At 40.6% G+C, this 20695-nt stretch overlaps 1 protein-coding gene across 4 annotated transcripts in view; it reads left to right on the top strand.

Annotated features, from left to right (window-relative positions):
• ELMOD1 (ELMO domain containing 1) overlaps window positions 1-14208 on the top strand; it is a 41000-nt gene extending 26792 nt beyond the window's left edge. For 3 of the 4 annotated variants that reach the window (XM_051609030.1, XM_051609011.1, XM_051609020.1), the window contains exons 6-12: window positions 3827-3956; window positions 6084-6217; window positions 7424-7492; window positions 7762-7785; window positions 9673-9723; window positions 11235-11368; window positions 12847-14208. In XM_051609030.1, the coding sequence (XP_051464990.1) occupies window positions 3827-3956; window positions 6084-6217; window positions 7424-7492; window positions 7762-7785; window positions 9673-9723; window positions 11235-11368; window positions 12847-13019 (715 nt within the window). In that variant the 3' untranslated portion in view covers window positions 13020-14208. The remainder of the gene's footprint in view (window positions 1-3826; window positions 3957-6083; window positions 6218-7423; window positions 7493-7761; window positions 7786-9672; window positions 9724-11234; window positions 11369-12846) is intronic. The other variant, XM_051609040.1, reaches the window with a different exon arrangement.
• The last annotated feature ends 6487 nt before the right edge of the window (window positions 14209-20695 follow it).

Below are 20695 nucleotides of genomic sequence, written 5' to 3' on the forward strand. Positions count from 1 at the left end.
TAATGATCCAAACAGAAGTACATAGCTGATACTCTTTAAATGCAACAAGATGTCAGTGCTAAGAAGAGACTGACAACAAGCCATTAATTTACAAGCATGTATTTCAGGAGTAAGTGAGAACACTTCAGTGGTTGCCTTGCTTCTCAGCCCCTACCTTAAAGCACAAGGTGGTCTAGATCAGGAATCAGTGGGAGAAATGTTGAGGGTTGTTGCATTCAGGTGAAAGTCTGATGTTCACTCCACTTACAGAACTTGAAATTGATGTGCATAATCTAAAATGGGCATCCATAAATTGATAGCCACTTTATTCTTAAAGTGGTCAGCTGCATCAACAGGTGAGGTGGCACCAAGGTCTTGCTGCAGCAACAAAACCCAAAAGCTCAGCTGCAAAAACATAAATTTTCAGGGTCTGGTTGTAGGAATGACCCACCCAGCCCCACCCCCCAGTGAAAAGGTCTGTGACTGGGTAGTCTTAAAATGAGCCTTTGCTGATCAGAAAGGAAATTAAGCACACTGGGTGTGTCTCTAACTTGAGAGACAACTGTTGTGGACATCACCACTGTCCACCTGGACAGAAAAAATGGCAACCCAACCATTAAAGAAGAGAAGGAAATAAGAGAAACAGAACAAAGAAAATTCCTCATTCTCATACATGAGAAGCCTTGTGAAATTTTTCTGGGAGTGGGCCCAGGGCTTTTCCAGGGGTGTTGCTTCACAGGTACTTGTCCACATGACCTTCAAAGGGGAGGTTATGAAAGAGCAGCTGTTTCAAGTGCATGTGAGGCATGCTGAGAATCTGCCCATCTGAGGAGGGTGTCACAGCTCCAGTACTCACAGGATGCTGATAGCTGAAATTCAGGAAAAAATAAGCAATGGCAAAATTAGTCAAGGGGACATATAATGAAAAACTGTGAGGTGCACAGCTCAGAGCCTGGCCCATGGACATCAGTAACTGCATGTTAGCAGTCGGGCTGATTCACATCCTCACTTCTCAGAGTTGGACCCCTGGGTAGTTACCCCTGGGTGGAATAATTCTAAAAAATCCCAAGGAATTAATTACAATAGTATTTTGTATGACACTGCAGATCACCATCTGATTCTCTTCATGGCATTGCCTTTGGTCTCTGAAGAAATGCTGCCTTCCAGATGAGAGCATAGAAGTGCAAATGATTTCTGCTTTCCTGAATCAGAGTCTGAACCTTAAGTTACATTTTGAGCCATCTGGCACTAACATAAAAAAACCTCATAAAACAAATAAAACCCAACCAACCAACAAACATAAAAAAACCACAATCTTTTTTTGTTTGTTTTGTTTAATTCAGGTGGTTTTCATATGCTTAGCAAAGAACTAAAGATTAATTGGTTTTGGACTAGAACCCATGAACTCAGCATTTTATGAGACTGAGTATTTCACACCCTACCCCTCCAGTTTGCTGAAACCTGCCTTGAGAACAATGAGAAATTAAGGGTCTGGGATATGCAAGGTGCTGCCACGAACATAGAAATACACCCTGCCACGAAGATTCTCCTTATATTAAATTAATCACAGTTCTGGTAAACTTGAAGCATCTGCATTGAAGTTTTACATGTGAGCCATGTATTTTATACTACATTATTCTGAAGAAACTTCAGCAGAACAAGGTGAGCTCTGTCTTTAGACAGGACTGAGGAAAATCGATTGGCTTGACTGCTCTTGAACATAAGAAAACCTGCATCCTAAACATCTTGTTCAGACACTCTGACCTTCCCTTGCATGGTAGACACATGAAGTCTCTTGTGGTAAGGAGGAGGGGCCATGTGTCATATTGTGTGTTTATTCAAATCTGTGTGCAGCCATTTGTGTCACTGTAACATCTTTGCAAAGGTGAGGTAGCATCCCAGAGGAATTTGTACCGAGCTGTTCTTGAACGCAATGGGCTGCCTTGACCTTAAGAGAGGGAGACTCCTTATCAATGCCTCTGAGATAAGGGTGTGTATGTTTAGTGGTGGAAGCAGGTAGGTTGAATAACCTACATTAACATGGGCAGTCTACACTAACTACAGTAGCAGCCCATTAAAAAATCCCAGTTTTGAGCTAGTCTTCATCTCATGGAGCACCTGGAGCTTAGTGAGGTGGCGATGCAAGCCTGGGCAGGTTGCTCCTGCCCTCTGACATCTGCCACCACCAGCTCAGGCGTAGCAGGAAGGAGGCATGGGGCACCAGCAGCTCATTGTGTCCTCTGCTTGGTGCCACTGGGGCAAGGAGAGCAAAAGCTGAATGAAAAGGAGAGCGGGGAAACTTAATTTCTCTGCCCCCCTCCCTCCATGAACAACATTGACTGGTTTTAGATGAAGTGCAAGCACAGCTTGCTTTGTGGATATTGTGCAAGTTGGGGCTTAGGAGTGTATTTATTTCTTTAGTGAAGTGGCTCTGCTTTGCCACTGCCTGTGGTGCTCTGCTCTAAACTATTCTGAGGTAACTGAGTGGTTGAAAACATGATGGCTGTGGTTCGGTGATGCACTACAGCAATTCACAGGCAGTATTGTCAGGCTTTTCAGCTATCTTGGAAGTGCAGCCTTTCTGTAAAACTGTAGGCTATACCAGCTGAAGCATGTGAAAAAAAACACACAAAACAAACACAAAAAAGCCTGATCAACAGCAACGAACAGCAAAGGAGGGAAAACACTGCATAGGTTATTCCAAAAGGGTTGTAGCCATAAATAGAATGAAATTGCAGCATTAGAAATGGCCTAATGAAGACATCTCTGATTCTGTAGATTAATCTCAAAAGATAAGCATAGAAAATCCTTCTGCTCAGAAGATGCAAGAGTATTATGGAATAGCCAAAATGTTTCAGTATATCAAACAGGACAGATGAGGAACCTGTGCAGCTTAATATCAGTGCAGCCTTTTTTCCACAGAGGAATGAGGATTCAGATCTAACTGTGCCCTCCAAATTAATACTAGGCACTCAGATAATTTCAGACATTATTAAAAATCAAAGGGTTTATTGCCATATATAATTAAACATTTTTATGAGCATGGTAATTGTGTACTGCATAACTTGTATTTATTATTATAAAAACTTAACCTACAACTAAGTAAGTCTTTGTAATTTAAAGCCTTGGAAGACACGTTAGGTGGATTTTTGTTGTTTTTTTTGGGGTTGGGATTTTTGGTTTGGTGGGATTTTTTTTTTAACAATGCATAAGAAAATGTAAAAAGGAAACATAAAATCTGCATTATAATTAAAAGAGAGACATGATGATTCTGAACATGAGACTGGAAAAAAAAAAAAGCTGCCTAGTGGTATATCTTTGAGCTATATTACCTCCATTTTTTTGGTTTATTTATGCAAGCTTTTGTGATATAGAAGCAAAATTAATATTTTTAGCTTTTTTGCCGAGTTCTCTCCCCCTGTCCCCCCCCCCCCGCTCCCCTCAACCCTTTGTAAATTCACATCTCTGGTCTCGGGGCATTGTTTGAGTGATGAGAGGAAAGATTTAGTGATGTGTGTGTTGCAGGCTTCCAGGGCAGCTGTGTATAGTTACAATGGGATTTCAATGTGTGAAAATTCACAGTTCAAAGATTTCAAAAATCCAAAATTGTCTTGTATAAGGAAGGCACTAAATAAGTCATTGACATAGGCAAATAAGCATTTCACAATGCCCTGTCTAGTGTAGTATTGATCTCTTAGAAATTCTCCCAGTGTAATTAAAGTGTTAGACCATCAATTCATGGATGTACCATCACTCGTGTGTTAAACAAGTGGGTAGGTGGTAGTGCTGTTTTGTGGTTTAACGTATGATTGAGCTGGGTTATGTGGCTTCTTCCCCCCCCTCTCAGGTTGGGAGTATCTCTTCAGGCATGCCTGCTGCAGATTGTGGGGTACAGAAATCTGATTGCAGAGGTTGAAAAGCTGCGCAGAGAGCCATATGATTCAGAGAATCCACAACATGAGGAAATGCTTCTCAAGGTAGGTGCTTAAGAGGTACTTGTGGGGCATCCTTTTTTCATGCCAGCTCCAAATGACTTTGCTTATAAACCTCTTTAAAACATTGACAAGTATTGTGACCTTCCTCTATCAGGTACCTGTTTTGAGATTAGGCTGTACTGCAGATTAATCTAGTCTGAGGGTAACACCTGCCAAGCAAACAGCTCGTTCCCTGATTGATGAATGCATGTCCCCTGGCTGGACTGTGCCCAGGCACTGAGTACCTAGCCCTTACTACAGATCACAGCTCTGTGCTGTGGGTGCTGGAAAAATAGATGTCCTACTTCAGTGTACGCTTCTTCAAGATGTGAAGGGTATTTTTCTCTCTTAATCAGAATAACAATATTTTTCCTAAATTTCTTGGATTTCTGAAGAGTGTCTGTATCCCAGTGGCAAACCTCTAGCTTTCGTTGTGTGGGATGGAAGTTTGGGAGATAACTTATACAGTTACATCTTCAAATTAAAACCAAATTGAACCATTTGTTAAATAACACATGCATTCCTAAACATGTTTGGCATCTACACTACCCATAAAGCAAGAAGTTGGGTCTGATCACAGATGAGAAGCACTGATGAGCTGATTGTGGTCTCCTTTCTGGCCACCTAACCTGTGAGGGCTAGGTCCTGGTTCTTAGGTGTTCCTGAGAATCACGTCACCAACGTGTGCTTTAAAAACGTAACTGTAGGAGAATAAAAGCAGAATGGAAACTGAGTATTTATCTGAGGGGAAATCAAACAGGGCAGCTTATGCTGTAAAATTCGTAATGTCAAAGAAAGTATCAGTTTCACCATCTGTCTCCAGTGTAACCTGTGTATTAGCACTTGTTTACAGCAGACATTGAGCTTCTGCAAATTCTCATGTCAAATGGAAATATGTCCAAGGGTTTAATTTGGATTCCAGCCCACGAGGGAGAAGTACAGGCCATTTGGTTTTCATTCCTTCTAGATATTCTGCTAAGTGATCTCTGCAGTAGGTAATTCAAGTTCTTAATGTCTATCATGTAGTCATGTTTACCAGGAGGGCACTTTATAAATGAGATAAAGATTAACTTAATGTGATTGAACTAATGAATAATATTGTATTTACTGACAATGGATGAACATGAAAGATAGCAAATACAATTCAAACAATTATGCTTTACGCAGTCATTACAAAGTGAAATCATGGAAGTTTTAACCTTCCTAAGGCACTTCATTTTAAATGCACTCAGCCTGGCTGAAATTAATACAAGTTCAGGCTTGTTTATTTAGGAAATGTGCATACAGCTGTATCCCTTGGGTAGGCTTTATCTTGGTGCATTTCTATTCACCAACTTGTAGTTTTTGGAGAACAGAGATTTCTTCCTACAGTTTGGAAAGAGTGAGTTTGTGACATGGCACGAGGTGTGTGAAAAGGTAAGTATTTGTCAGACACGTCAATTTAGGCTGCTTTTAGGTGCCTAGCAACACATTAGGCACTAAAGTTGCTGGACCAGTGCAGCTAAGTGGATTTATTCCAGCTGAGGATCTGGCTTGTTAAATCTCTTTCTGTATGAGATTGATGAATTATTTACCCTTTAGTTAAACATGAAGGTGGCACAGGCTATTCTTGTATGGGGGGCTGTTATTTATTTATTTTTATGTTCTCTAATTTTCTTTTCAGCAGTGTGGTAGCCAAGTCAGGACTCTTGATTTATAACCCTTTCCAGAGACTTGCAAAAGATGCTGGAAAAAAAAATTGCTGCAGAGCCTCAGGGACCTGAAGGCTGATGGCCTGCTGTCCTGTCAGTGATTTACAACCAAATTCCAGCCCATTCCTCTCTCTGAGCTTGTGGAGGCAGATGCTAGTTTGATGCACAAAGTATGAATGAAGCAAGACTTTGTGCAAGTCATTGCAGCAGCTGCTGATAGGGCTGGAAGGGACTTGAAGGGTTGAAGTATCTGCAAAACTTACGGTTTGGGATTTCCCCCCCACCCTTCTCACCCCCAGGGATTTAATTTGATTTTATGTTTAGGTTGCTGGGATAGCAATACAGTGATGCTACATCAGAACTTACCTTGGTGTAAAAAGAAGAAAAAGCCGTGCTAATGTGTGGAAGTTTAATTCTGTTTTACCTGTAATCTTCCTAGTTGTGGAAATGCTTGAAGCCTAATTCTCCGCTGCAAGCTCGGATCTCGAAGCAGTGGTGTGAAATTGGTTTCCAAGGTGACGATCCTAAAACAGACTTCAGAGGGATGGGTCTCCTGGGCTTATATAACTTGGTGTAAGTATATTCCTCTGTAGATGGTTGTGTGTGTGTCTGGAGTCAATGAAAAGCTGCATTGCTTGCAGATTTTTAGCAAGCCTGCAGGAATGACTTATTAAAGTGTTAGGGACTTCATATTAAAAAAATGGAAAGAATTAATTTGCTAGTCAAATCTTTGAAGGATTTGTCTTCTCAAAGGGGTCTCCTCTCTTTCTAATTCAGCTCAGTAATACCACTTGATAAGCCTTTTTTTTTTTTTTTTTAGTTTCTCTGTGGCACAGTAGGTTTACATTCTCTTCCCACAAGAAGGAAACTGTAAGGTATATGTTCACCAATATCTATATCTCCTTAAACATAATGCCCTGGAAGTGGGCAGGTGAGAGGGTTATGTTAATGCTCAGCTTTCTTGTTGGGAATTTCATGCTGAATTCCTAGGCAAAAGGCTTGAAATGCAGCCACTGATGTCAGGCTTCTCTAGTTGGGCTACTGAATTTCTGTCAATAAACAAAATTAAACAGTGTGCTTGCATCACTATTCCCTTCCACCTCACACATGCCAGATGTTGGCATCATATCAGTGGTTGGTAATTTGGGGATTGATCAATGCCTGTTATTTCCCCCAGCTCTTTTGTCTGCTGCAAGTAGTTACAGAACTTAAAAACATTTGATAAAAACAACCTCTCCCTATGACAGGAAAAAGAAATACTTTCTGCTTTTACAGATTGAGGGACATAAAATATCCACTGTTTGTTTTTTATTCTCTAGCAAAGCTCAGTTGAGTATCTGGAGTTTTGATTCTGTCTTTGAACTTTCACTGGAGATTAATCCCTACCATGTGTTTCATTTTTAGTCTCCTGTGAGGACTCTCATCTCAATTAATGAATCTGCCAGATCAAGAGGCCTCTTTTTTCTCTTAAGCTTAGCAGGCAACGTGCTTTAGTAATAAGCAATAAGTAATAAGTAATAATTTTCTGTAGATTGGGTAGAAAGGCGGACTTTGCACGTTTACTAAGTGCTTATAGGATTGCCCTAGTAATTGGAGGCTGCTTTTATCTTTCATTTTGGGGAGCTCTGAGTGGTAGTTTAATGAATTTAATAATTTAAATGCTACTTATATTGCATAACACATCTAGTGACCTAGAGTGTGAATGGACAGCTTAGTATGACTTACACTTTTTTTGTTAGTGTTTCTTTAAGAATTTACCCTAAACCTATATATCTGCAGGTATTTTGCTGAATGGGACACTGAGATAGCTCAACAGGTTCTCTGTGATTCTCTTCAACCTAAATACAGGTAATGCTTGAGCCCAGAAAAAAATAGCTGTGAGAGCTCTGTGCTGGCAGGTGTTTTGGGGAGGAGGCTATTTCTGTTCTTTTTGTTGGGCACATGCCTGGGAATTGCCACATGCTCTATGTTTTCAAGTGCTGATCCTGAAAACTGGTCAAATTCAAACTTTCATGCTGAATCTTAGAAATAGTTAAACTTAGCATTAAATGTTTTTACTTCTAATTGAAGTTATTTTGTATTTTTATTTACCTTTCTTTTTTCATTTCATAATGAAGAGAAGTCACTAAGAAGGAACTAAGGTATTTTTTTTCTTTTCTTTTAGTTTTTTGAGATGCTACATGTAAATAAAGACCAAAACATACTACAATTTGGCATCTTGTGAACCAAAAAGTCTTCGTTGCAACACCAAGAGACCCATGTTCCTTTCTCTAAAGTTAACTCAAACATAGCTGGTGATGCATCACTGAATACACATGAGCATGCTTACCTGTAAAGAATGAAATCAACCTCAGTTGACATAGCTAAAGTCTGAGAGTCTGCCCTCAAATTTAGTTTATCTGGGATTTCTTTTATATATTGGCATTCACTCTCTTTCTACAAGCATCCCCCACAATTCCAGTCTTGTCTTTGTGTATTGTGTTACCTATGGATGATTTTTATTAATGTATGCTGATGATGTACAGGGATAATAATGATGCTTAAGCAGCATTATAGAAAATAGTCAAGATTTTTGTTTAAATGAACTCCTACATGGGAAACCAAACTACACTGCCCAGATGCTGAGTTTTCAGTGCCAGGGCTGTGAAGCAGGGAATCCTGTGTTCTTCATTTACATGTTTGTTTACCAAGGACTGTCTTGGAGTGCTGTGTGAGCATGTGCAATTTCTATCTCTTGAAAGAGTGTTTGGTAGAAGACAGATGCTGGTGGTGGTGCTTGTGCTGTTCTTCCTGGTGTGGTTGCTAAGCAGCCATGCTGGTTTCTGGTGTGAGCATGATCAGTTTCGTTTCTATTTCTGTTGAACTGTTTTGCTTGTCCACATCCTATGTGTTCTGCCTCTATTATTCAGCTTTTGCTTGAGGTTTTTTAACTGATATTATGCCACAACCTACAAAGATGTCTAAGATTTTAGAGAATTAAAGCCACTGAAGAGCAGTTTTGTCTTCACAGATGTCCCCTGGTAACAGATCAGAATGGGTATGAACTTACTAGTGTCTTGGAAACTTAATGGCAAAAAATGTTAAATACCATATATGTAAAGTTCAGGGGACTGTGTTTAGCTTAAGTATAGTCTTAAGAAAGATACTTTCACACAACTGTTTGTAATTTGGGATCTAAACTCTGCAAGCTCAAATTAGCCTTAATAAGGCAAAATTCCCACAGGCATGTCTAAGCTGTAGCCCAGTGCTTAAAGCAGTTTTCCCTGCCTGCTTTTAGCTGCTGATAAATGTGGGCAGTGATTGCTGCTAAACTTCCTCCATTTAAGTAGGTACATTAGAGCCTGGTTGGTGGGCTGTCAGCTGACTGGTTGCATCAGGCAGCTCCCTTAAATGAAGATGTTTAACAGAAATTTTACCTATAAATAGTTCCAGAAGCAATTCTGTTTTAAGGGAGGGGAACTTCTGTGTTCTTGAACACCTCTGCATTATTGTGCTAAATAATAGGAAATATTGTTCTTTCCTTTTGGCTGTTTCATGGTTTCCAATTTGCTTGGACACAAAAACTTTCTAGCAGAGCAGTATTTTGTGTGTTTGCCTCCTCAGGTGACTCGTGCCTCCAGTGCTGTGCGTCATGTGTATCCTCAAGAACACAAAAGACTAAAACCATCTTTGATTTGTTAAAAGAAGTTGAAAATATTAAACTTGTGTAGCTCAGACTTAAATGAGATGGATCATCTTTGTGGTCAGTATAGAAAATAACTGGCTTTTACTGAGAGCTTTGATGTAGGCACATACTTTGTAAGGGTGAGACAAGTTGATCAGTGCTGCTATAAATCCAGTTACTCACTTTGAGGCTTTTTTATTCCAATTCGTTCAGTCAAAAGCAGAGTTAAATGTGATTAGCCATATCAACAGAGATAATATACCCTGTTCAGTCAAAGTTATAATACCAAAGAAATTGAAGATATTAGTCAATTAACAATGCATATCAATATCTGGTTGGTTGTTTTTTTTTCTCCACCCCCCAGCCAATTTAGCAAAGCCGAATGGGAGAAGAAAAACTTTGATAAGGCAATTGGGTAAGTTAAACATCTTTTTAAAGCTGCCACAAACACAGCAGCATTGTTCACTGCTGTGCATTTGAGGGGAAAAAAGCGTTTCCTGGCCACTTTTTAAAGGAAATTTCAGAGTACATACTAACATGTGTTGTCTTAAGCACACCTTGATTTTGATCAAAGATTACAGCTTGAAGTAAGAATTAGGAAAAATAACCTAAAAATGATGTAGCAAGGAGAAACTTTCTGTGCTATGAATAGTGCAGTGATTAATATCTGTTTAATTCTTCCTAACACATAATGTGATCAGGTTTCACTTCTTATTGTAAGAGACAGGTTCTGATCTGCTTTTTGAGATGTATAATAAGAAAGAAACAGCAGTGTGATTTTATTTCTTTATTTTTTTTCTTCTTAAGCAGTGGGTTTAGTGTAGCTGCCTTATTCATGGGTATGGAACTAGATGTTCCTTATAAGTGTAGCTGAAAATCTGTAATACAACATTTCAATGCCATTTAATTTTCTGTGAAACTTGCCATTAGGCCTCATGTTGCAGTTAACTTCTGGATTATTCCCCCCCCCACCCCTGAAATATATCAAAGTTTACAAAAAAATAAAAATATTCTTATGTGCTTGATAGGGATAAATGAAAAAATACCTAGGGTAACCTATAGAAGACAGCTGTGTTTAGAGGAAGAAAGCAATCACTGAATAACTAAACAGGTTTGCTTTTATCACTAAATGTCAGTGTGAGACATCATATGTTTTCTTGGGGAACAGTCACTGCCAGAAATGCCAAGCCCTTTATGCAGCAGGCTCACAAATTAAGAAATCACTTCCAATTTCTCAGTTCTGTTGTGCCTAAATATACTAGTTGATATCTCTTTACAGGACAGGGTTTTGATTGAGTCTGGTTTTTTGTTGTTTTTTTTTTTTTTTACTTATTTCTGTTTCCAGTATGCTTTTATTTAGGTTTTTGCCTGTTTTCTGGCCTGTGAATCTAGTTCTCAGAAAGAAATAGAAGGTGACTCAGCTTAATCTTTTTCACAGGTTTTCTAAGCATATCAATGTCTTTATAGAACTGATTATTGAAGCCTGATGTCCCTAACTGTAGGTAGTGAATTCTAGTTGGGCAGATGGGTTAAAACAGCAAATGATGGGTCACCCTGCAGACCCAGCCACCATGTGGAGTGCTCACCCTATGTCGGAGGGGAGTGTAGGAGCCTGGAGATGCCAGGGCTCCTTTCTTATTCTGTGGGAATGAATCTGTGCTGCTCCAACGAAAATGCAGGCACAGAGCTGAAGCTCCTGTTTTCACTGTGACTGTTTCACAAGGCAAACACTGCCACTCCACCATAGAAAGCAGGCAGGACAAATGTTTTTCTTGTTTACCACCCCCTCACCTTGGAAGCTCACAAGGGAGAGCATTAACACACCCAGCTTCACACAGTCTGCAGTGCTGGGGTCAGCAGTGTTTCTTACAGTGTGCTGAAAGAGCATAAACCCTCCACAGATGTTGCTGCTGCTTTTTCTTACAGCTATTCTTTTGCTATCGTGGGCATCAACATAACAGACCTCGCCTACAACCTGCTGGTGAGCGGAGCTCTGAAGACCCATTTCTACAATGTTGCTCCAGAAGCACCAACACTCACTCACTTTCAGCAAACGTTCTGTAAGTGGCAGGTGTGGGGAGGGGACGTAATTTGTACTCCTGCTAACACTTCTGCACCATCCTTTAATTACAAAAAAAAATAATCTCTTTCTGACATAGCACAGAGGCTGTTGTGCTAGTCTTGCTCTCCTGTCTTTAGGATATTTGGTTTCAGTTCTTCATTGTGATGGATGCCACTAGCAAACCAAGGTGTAAAACAAACAAGCAAACAAAACAGAAAAACAAAACAATCAAAACCAAATAAAAACCCAAGCAAAACTCCAAGGGCCTGAGAGCAAGTGACCTTCCTATATTCTCAGTCTGGTTTTAAATACTAATAAGAAATTAAAGGTCCTTAGAAGTGCCTCTAGACATTACTTCCCCATAAACCCAGCTGTCATAAGATACCTTCATCTACATTCAGGCACTATCCTCCACCCTTCAGTAGAGTTGTCCCCCTCAAAATAATGCTTTCACAGCATTTTCCCGTGTATTCAAGCATCCCTTCTACAGCACAGACGTGTTGTGCATCCTTGCGTGGTGGGAGCAACACTTCTACTATTTCTCAGCACACAGGCAAGAAGTCAGAATGCACTATTTTCCACTTTATGACAATTGCAAAGGGGTTTTTTTGTTTGGTTTTTTTTTTTGGGTTTCTAAAATTTGGCTATTTAGGTAACAGATTCTTTTTGTTTTGCAGCTATAATATTTTCTTACTGCTTAACTGGATCAATGGCAAATATTACTGTCCTGTGCATCTCTTTCATTAAATAGTATAGGCTTTTCAGAACAAGGATGCTATTTAATAAAACTCATTCACCCAAAATCCTATGTGAACAGATATACTGCAGCAGGGCTTTCGCTTTTGGGATAGTTTTGCGTTGCTGCCCTAGATAGACTGGCTGGTAGGAACTCCAGGCAGTTTAGTTCCTAGGCTTTTGTCTTTTATAGTAGTTGACTTGATGAATAAAAAAAAAGACAAGTATCTACTTAAATATTCACTTATTATTCACTTATGACTTCAGGTCATCTTTTCATTGAAAGGCTTACTCTACTTTTTTGCCAAATTCCTGATGTGTCCATGGTCTTGAAAACAGATGTGTCTAGTATGATTGACTCCCATATCTTTGTATTCTATTCTTGACTCTTGTTTCTCATGAGGAAAGATCTGTGAGGCAGAACTTGAATACAAACAAAAGGCTGCTGGAACTGTGTCAGCAGCATCTTCCCCTGCTTTTACATTCATTAGTTTAATGTTTTAGTTCATGTACCCGTATGTCAAGACAACTAATGACTTTCTGTATTTATTGTGAGAAGTTCTGCCAATGTCTATTACTCATCAACTTTTGGGTTTGTCCAAAATGGGTTTAGACCTGTCCCCGCATAGCATTGTGAGATGTCAGCCCTCAGTGACCAGGATTCTCTGTGTAAATCATAGTTGCTAATTGCAGGTTTCTTTTTAATTTTCACATCTTTTTTTTTTAATTATTCTTTTGTAGGCTACCTAATGCATGAATTCCACAAATTCTGGATTGAAGAGGACCCCCTGGACATAATGGAGTTCAATCGTGTCAGAGAGAAGTTTCACAAGCGAATCTTGAAACAGCTCCAGAACCCAGAGATGGCTCTTTGCCCTCATTTTGCTGCATCAGAAAGTTTAATCAATATGTAGTTACTCACTCCATTTTATTTGGAAGCACTGTCTCACTCTTGTGTTAGATCACTGTTTAGACCATCACTAGCATACTGATTGACCATGGCGATTGTCTGCATGTTTTTGGTGCAGTATTCATCTACTTTTGTCACGAGTACTAGATCCCCTTATGCTTCTCTTGGTGGGGATTTCCCATTTTAAATGGATGCTCATATTGCGGCATTATGCAGTGTTACATTCTGAATTGATGTCCAGGTATCAGAGTTTTTCTATTTTTTTAGACTTTCCTCATAAATTCAGCATTGACAATTGAATTGTATTTCTCCAGCTGTGTTTTTGTATATGTGGAATAAGTAGCTGAATCTTGTATTGTGAAAGCTTTTTAACTTCTTGGTATGTTTTAGGAAAACTACTGGCATTTCAAGCAAAATATATGTTTGGACCTCATCTAGAAGATAATGTGTGTAATTTAATCTAATGCAGGCAAACATATTAAAGTCAGATTTTCTCCATGCAGCCATATATGCTTAATGCAGAATTAATGAGGCTTACAAGATACAAGTTTCAGTGAGAAGAGTTTATGCATAGCTGCATGAATACCAAATGGTCTGGTGATGCTAATACATTCACAATGAACTGCAAACACACTCTCACCTACTGGATACTGACAGGGGCCAACAATTCTTTCATCAGGCTGTTGTCACCAACACCACTGTGCTGAAGCATGGTCTAAATTCCTGCACATTCCTTTGAATATACAGAGGTTAGTGTTTTGTGTCACGTGTTGGAAGGCAACATGATTTGGTCACGTTCTGCTTGGTGAATTCAGGGGAGCAAAAATCTATCTATTTTTTTGAACTACTGAAAATGTTGCTTTGATTGTCAATTCAGTTCCTAAGAATTGGGAGAAGTAATTGATTAGAAGGTTTAGAAGAAAACCACTTGAGTTTCCTGGACTACTTATTAAAAATGGCAAACTGCCTTTTTTCTAAAAACATAAATGAATAAAAGTGTCTGACACTAAGGTTGTGTAGTATATTGAACAGCTTCTACCATGGCATTTCATACCCATGGTATTTTTTACCTTCTAAGCAATCAATTTTAGTATTACATGTTTGTGTAAATCACTTGCATATGGAGACTAAATTAAATAGTGTCCAACTACTTGTGACTTATATGAATAAATTATATGTCATTCTAAACTGAAGCGCTGTGGGTGTTATTTTTGAGATATGCAGTAATACAGAAGAAAACTAGTGCTTTGATGGGTCAGGTAGAAGGGGATGTAGCAGCTTTGTGGTATTTTTCTAGAAGAGTGATCTGCACTGATCTGATCAGATCAGTTTCTTTCTACCATTTCTAGTTACAGCTTGGGCCATCACTTTATAAGTAAAAAATAAAGCAATGGGAGTAGTTAAAGTTCTTGGGATCCTCTTCCTTGGATTTAAATCCCCTCATTTCATTGCTAAAATGTAGGGTTGAGATCAGGACTTCTCTGCAGGGCTGGAATTTTGCACTTGTTGTGGAGTTAATCACCAAAACTCTATGGGTGTTGCAATAATTGGCCTTCTCCAATGGATTTGGAAATACGGAACTGGAAATACTAACTTGCTTATTTTGCATGACAATACATGGAATAAAATCTGTGTGTTTAACTTACTGTAACGATTTTGGAAAGTGGTTATTTATAATCATTAGATATCAAGAACTTATTTGTGTAATTCTTTAAGCTTTTAAAATAAGTTTAGAGCAACAATTTTCACTGTTTCAAATCATTTCTCCCTTTCTTTCCTTGCTCCTCTTTGACTTAAATGCCATCTGCAATTTGTTAGGCTACACTGTGGGTTTATTTTTTTTACTACTCTGCAATGGAGTTCATGGTGTTGGTGGGGAGGGAGGCATGAAGATAGCAACCTTCTTACTGGTGTGGTCCTCTCTGTTGTTAGGCCTTGTCTCAAGAAGCCAACTTCAAATACAATCAGAAAATGTCATCTGGCTCCATGTCGGATTGTGTTACCATTATTTAGCTGCTTTGGGCAATTGTTTTTCTTGTCTTGCAGGAAGATGGATTTAATGAAGCTGTGTAAAATTCTTCCTCCTGTGGGATCCCTGCATGTTGGTGCCTACAGATCTTACTGTCTTGCCCACTTGTGCTTCAGCTTTTCCCTTGGACATTTTTGCTTTCAAAATCTGGGCAGAGAGTGTTCCTGGTGACTGCCAAACTGGCTGTGCACTGCTGAGAGAGGAGTCTGGCACTGCTTTCCTTCATCCCCAGGAGTGGCTTCTGACCACAATGCAAACCTAAACTTTTTTTAAAATTCGGATTTACATTATCACTGATATATCTCCAAACTGACTTGTAAGGAACTGGATGCTGCCTTCCCTAGGGAGGAGAAAATGAAAGAAAAAAAAAGAAAAGGTGTAAAAAATTATTTCAATAAAGTATAATTAATATTTATACTCACCACAGGGTATAGATTTTGGTTTAATTAAGAGTAGAGAATATTTAGGTTGGATCTTTTGAAAAGCTTTCCACACACAGCCTCATGATTGCTGCACTTTACTGGAGTTCTCTCCTGGAGGCTCCCATGAAGCTGGCTGGGTGCCTGCTGCTGGGAAAGCTTTGTTCCTGGCCCTCCTGTGTGACACAAGCAGCAAGTGCTGCCTCCTCAGCCTGTAAAGCTCTTTGGCACCTTTCTTTTTCACAAGTATTTGTCTCAGGCAAATAATTTGCCTGGGCAGAGCCACGCAACCTAGGTGTTTTATAAAGGCACAGCTGCTCATTTCCTTTCTAAAATACAAGGTAATGTGCTGATGCTGTACAGAATACACCTCACTTTGGGCAGGCAGATGCCAATATTGTGTTTTTGTCAATGATTCTATTTTCAGGTTTTGTGTGATTTAAAATGCAGAAATGTTTACCTTAAAGACAGAAAAATAGGAAGCGTGGTGTTGAGGCTCTTCCATTCTGTATGCAGAATTATGCAAGGTTGACCTGTATTTCTCTGTTTGGATTCAGCCATGTCCCCATAGCATAGCACTTCCTTATCCCAGCTAATGTGAATTTAAATTTTTACCAGAGCTCCTTCAGCAATGTAGGTGGGCACTGATTTGTCTTCAGTCACCTCAGTGCTCTGCCAGCCTCTTTGGAGCTGGTGCTGTGAGCCAGGGCAGGATCTGCCCCTGGGGTATTGAGTGCAGCTGGGTGAGGGTTGCTCTGGCTTCCCATCACTTCTTGGCCTCTTTTTTCCTCCTGTAGGGAAAGGAAAATTATTTTTGCTGAGGTTCTTACTGGATCTTTTGGAAGGTACTGGTTTTCAAATGCTGGTGCTGTTTCTATGCGGTGTTTTTAGAAGCAAACAAAATCTGTCTTATCTATGAAGTTTGTCTTGGAGAATTGTGTCTCCTGGCTGTTTCATGGAATGATGCTGAAACTGGGCTGAAAAATTTCCTGTTGTGTAGAGGGTAAAGGGGATTAGTTCATCATCCTTGCTAATAGAAGAGCAATATTTAAAGGCACGTGTACCCCCTGTGTGGGCTGAGCTGTGTGAGCTGAGGGGCACAGCCTGTGGCAGTGGTTTAGCAGTTCTGGCTGGAGCACTTTGCTGAAAATGGAGAATTTTCAGGATGTTCTCAGTTGAAATAAACATTGTTAAGTGGAGCAGGATGCATGTGAACAGAGTGCTGATGCTCAGTTAATGAACCCAGATCTGCCACTGCTGACCCAAGGAATCACTGATAGCATCATATGCACATTGGTTTCCTTTATGCAGCTGGTATCATTATTTCCATCCTAATCCATCTTTTGTGGACTTTGTTAGCTTTTAACATTTCATTTGGTGACCTGTCCAGTTTTGTCCTAATATGACCTGTGGGGTGACTAACATTGCAGGGTTGTCTACTAGTGGGATCTTGCACACTGGATTAATTCCTGCCTGAGCTCTAGAGGAAACCCCAATCTGCAGCTCTGTTGCTTTGATAGATCTGACTGTGGTAGGAATCAGTTACAGCCTGAAACAGTAACCATATGCAATTTCATAAATGTTGAGTTCAAGTGTTTGGCAAGTACTGTTGGGAGAGAGAGGAACTCTGTATATACTTCCCTCTGTCCTGCAGCTGGCTCTTGACAAGCTTGATATCATCAACATACAACCATTTTGGTATCATAGGAAGTCTCCTCTGTGAATAGCATTCATCATCTGCTTTTTGGAGAACTGTTCTGTTTTCTTTATATTTTGCCTTGATTTTCACCTCTCACTCCTTGCTTGGCATTTGGTCTAACGTGGGCTGGAATTTTGCACTAATGAATTCTTTGGGCAACACAGAGAATAACAGTGTGGCTTTCCTCTGTACACTGACATTTGCAGCATGGTGCAGCTAAAAATCATGAATCATTGACATAGATCTTTTGCAGAAAATAATCCTAAAACAGAAAAGAAAATTTATTATTCATTGTTTTCCTTGGTTTGTTGCAGTGCAGGTTCTTTGAAGACTTGCCAAACATTAGACAGGAGTCTTTGTACAAGATCATATTGGAATATAGTAGGAGTGGCTTTGTGCTTTCCCCTGTGAGCATAGAAATCAGGTCATTATTTACTCTGGTAAAGGAATCTGTTCTTCTCTATATAGAACTATAATTAGAAAAAGAGATTCAGCTATAAAACCTCCAACCAAGAACTGGCAAGATGATTAAATAAGCATCACCTGAGCACATCGGCCCTCCTTGCCTGCTCAAAGGCAAGTGTGAGTTTTGCCAGGTTGCAGACTGACCCCCGAGAAGGACTTGATCTGTTTCAGTTGACTCAGTCCTGGCTGATGGGAGTGGCCCATGTTCTGCACCTCATGACATGGACCTCTCAGCCCAATCCAGCCTATGAAACCTGCCTGACCACACCAGTGAAGCTGCCTCTGTTTGACATGCCAACTGTGGGGAATGCCAAAGGGGCAGGAAGCAGAAGGTCTGAGGATACAGTTTGCTGCTTCTTGCTGCTAGGGGTATTTGTGTTGCTGATTGGGTTCTGGAGGGTCTCACGTGCTCCTTTAAGATGTTATGACTAAGCCATCGTCTGCCTCTTCACTTTCTCCTTGTTTTCCACTCACATGGGCTTGTTTGAACCTAAGCCAATTGACCTGCCCTTTGTCTTGAGTTTCCATGTCTTTGTCCCCACCACCCCGTCAGCTTCTCTTCCTTTCACCCTTTGTCCCACACATTTAACAGAGAACCACTTTGCAGAGGATGTGGGTGTCATTTCTCTGTAGCTGTGGCCAAAAAAAGAGCAGAGAAAGAACGGTAGGAGCAGAGGTCTGAGCAAATACAGGGTGACCTGGTGAGCCTCCTCCTCCCATCCTACTCTGGCCCAGCTTGCAGGGGGCACTGTGACACCAGGAGTAGGAGTGTTACTATAAGCTTGACCATCCCTAGGCTGCTGTCTCCAACTTCTTTGCTCCTTTCATGAGGGCTGTGTGAGAGGGGCATGAGCATGTGGCTACACAGGGAACACAGAGCTTCTCTAGCTCAGCTGCTAACTTAGTGCATCGGGTTATTCTGCCCCTATAGCACCCTCAAAGTCCCACCAGATTCCCTCCAGGGAGAATCAGCTGCTTCCACCTCACAGATCAGAATTTATTCATTTTTTTATCCATGCCTGAGAAAGGCTCAGTTAGTGTAAGTCATGCCTGTCAGCTGTGAAGCTGTGCAAATTTACACCAACTCCAAATCTGGCCAGAAGAAATTCATCCAGCAACAGCAAAGAATAGGGGACAACGATCTCCAGCAAGCTGGTCCCAGCACGGTGCTTTCCTTTCATTTGCTGGATAAAAAGGCAGGTCTGAGGGAGATGAGAACATCAGCTATCTACTGAGTGGGTCAGAAAGTCTTCCCTGATCACAGGTATAAGTGCCCTTATACTACAAGCTAGACTAAGCATTCATGTCCTGAAAGACTGTTTGAAAAGCCTGCCAGGAAGTTTTCTATCATGAGAAATATTAGTGCTTTTGGCACACTAAACACATTTCTGATTCCAATAGAGATCCAAAAGCTCCAGAAGATTGTGCAGTGCATTTGGGAACCTGCAGTATTTCAAATAATTTTTTTTAGCTGTCTGAACTGCAAGTCATAGAGAGATGCTGGCACTTTGATATTTTATTATGTATTCTTAATTTGCACCTATAAATGCAAATTGAACATTGCTGCCTAGCAACAGGGTTTTTTTGTGATCCTTTTAAATTTATTATGAACATCTATAGTCACTGCCTATGAGTCTCATACATAATGGTAATTAACTTCTATGCCACAGTTCAATTCTATTATTTTTCAGACACTGCAATGACAGCTCCTAGACATTTGAATGATGGGAGTTAAACACTCCCATCAGAGAGAATTGCCTTTGGGGTAGAGCATTGTGGGAGACAGTGCAGCCTATACCATTGGATTGGGTCATCTGTGATGCTACTGAAAATGTAATCAATAATATAAACCTAATATCAAATGCCTAAACTTCAGAGAGGGAGATAAGCACAGCAAAAATGTTTATAAGACCATGTACCTAGGTAAGAAGGAAAGGTGAGTCTGAAATACCCACCAGCAGTTTGGAACTCTGGCGTGATGCTCTGCCTTGCAAAACCCACAAAAAGACAACCACGAAACCATGAATCATAGAATGCTGGGGATTGGAAGGGATCTCTGAAGATCGTCAAGTGCAACCCCTCTGCCATAGCAGGATCCCCTAGGACAGGTTGCACAGAAACACATCCAGACGGGTCTTGAACATCTCCAGAGAAGGAGACTCTACCACCCCTATTTTTGAAGAACAGCATCACATTAATTGCTTTAGAGTTGATCCCCGGAGTTATAACCGAGAAATCTGGGCTATAAGCAAGAGTTTTCTGATCTTGTGGGGGGAAAAAAAAGCCAGAGGGTTTGGATCCCCCCGTTCCCTGCCACGCTGCGGCTTCAGCACCATGGACAGCGCCAGGCCGGGCCTCCAGGGGTGGGATGGGATGGGATGGGATGGGATGGGATGGGATAGAATGGGATGGGACGGGACGAGATGGGACGGGCAGGGATGGGATGGGCAGGGAAGGGATGTGACAGGCAGCGATGGGATGGGACAAGCAGGGATAGGACAGAGGGGCAGGGATAGACGGGCAGTGCCAACCCTGCCCAGCCCTGTCCTGTCCGGGTCTACCTGGTCTCTAAGGCAAAAGACAACTCCATCTGTTAGCTCCTTGTTATTCTTGCATCTACTCCTGTGTTTCAGCCTCTTGGCTGGAACAGTAGTAGAGAGGATGCTTCTTAACCTTCTGCAAGAAAACTCTGTTAATCAAATTAGGTTAATTATGCTTGAGTTTCTAGTGGAAATCAGAGTTTGGCAATCAGATTGACGATATGCTCCTTCAGAGATTTGGGACTATACTGGGATATTTTTGCTCAGTTTGCCTGTCAGAGTTCAAGGAGCATCTGGTTGATGGTCTTAGTTTGTTTTAGGCCTAGTTTTAGGTAGTCCTGCAAAGAGCAGGGAGATGGACTTGATCTCTATAGATCCCCTTCCAACTTGAGATATCCTGTTATTCTATTCTGTGATTCTATGTCATGCTTCCTGGATTGGAGTCAGCAGTTCTGGACTGTCCCCACCTTGGAGAATGACTCCCAAGGGTCCTGCACACCGAGGTCTGAGGGAGTCCAAAGAGGCTAA

This window comes from Apus apus, chromosome 1 (genome assembly GCF_020740795.1).
Source record: "Apus apus isolate bApuApu2 chromosome 1, bApuApu2.pri.cur, whole genome shotgun sequence".
Classification (NCBI taxonomy): Eukaryota; Metazoa; Chordata; class Aves; order Apodiformes; family Apodidae; genus Apus; species Apus apus.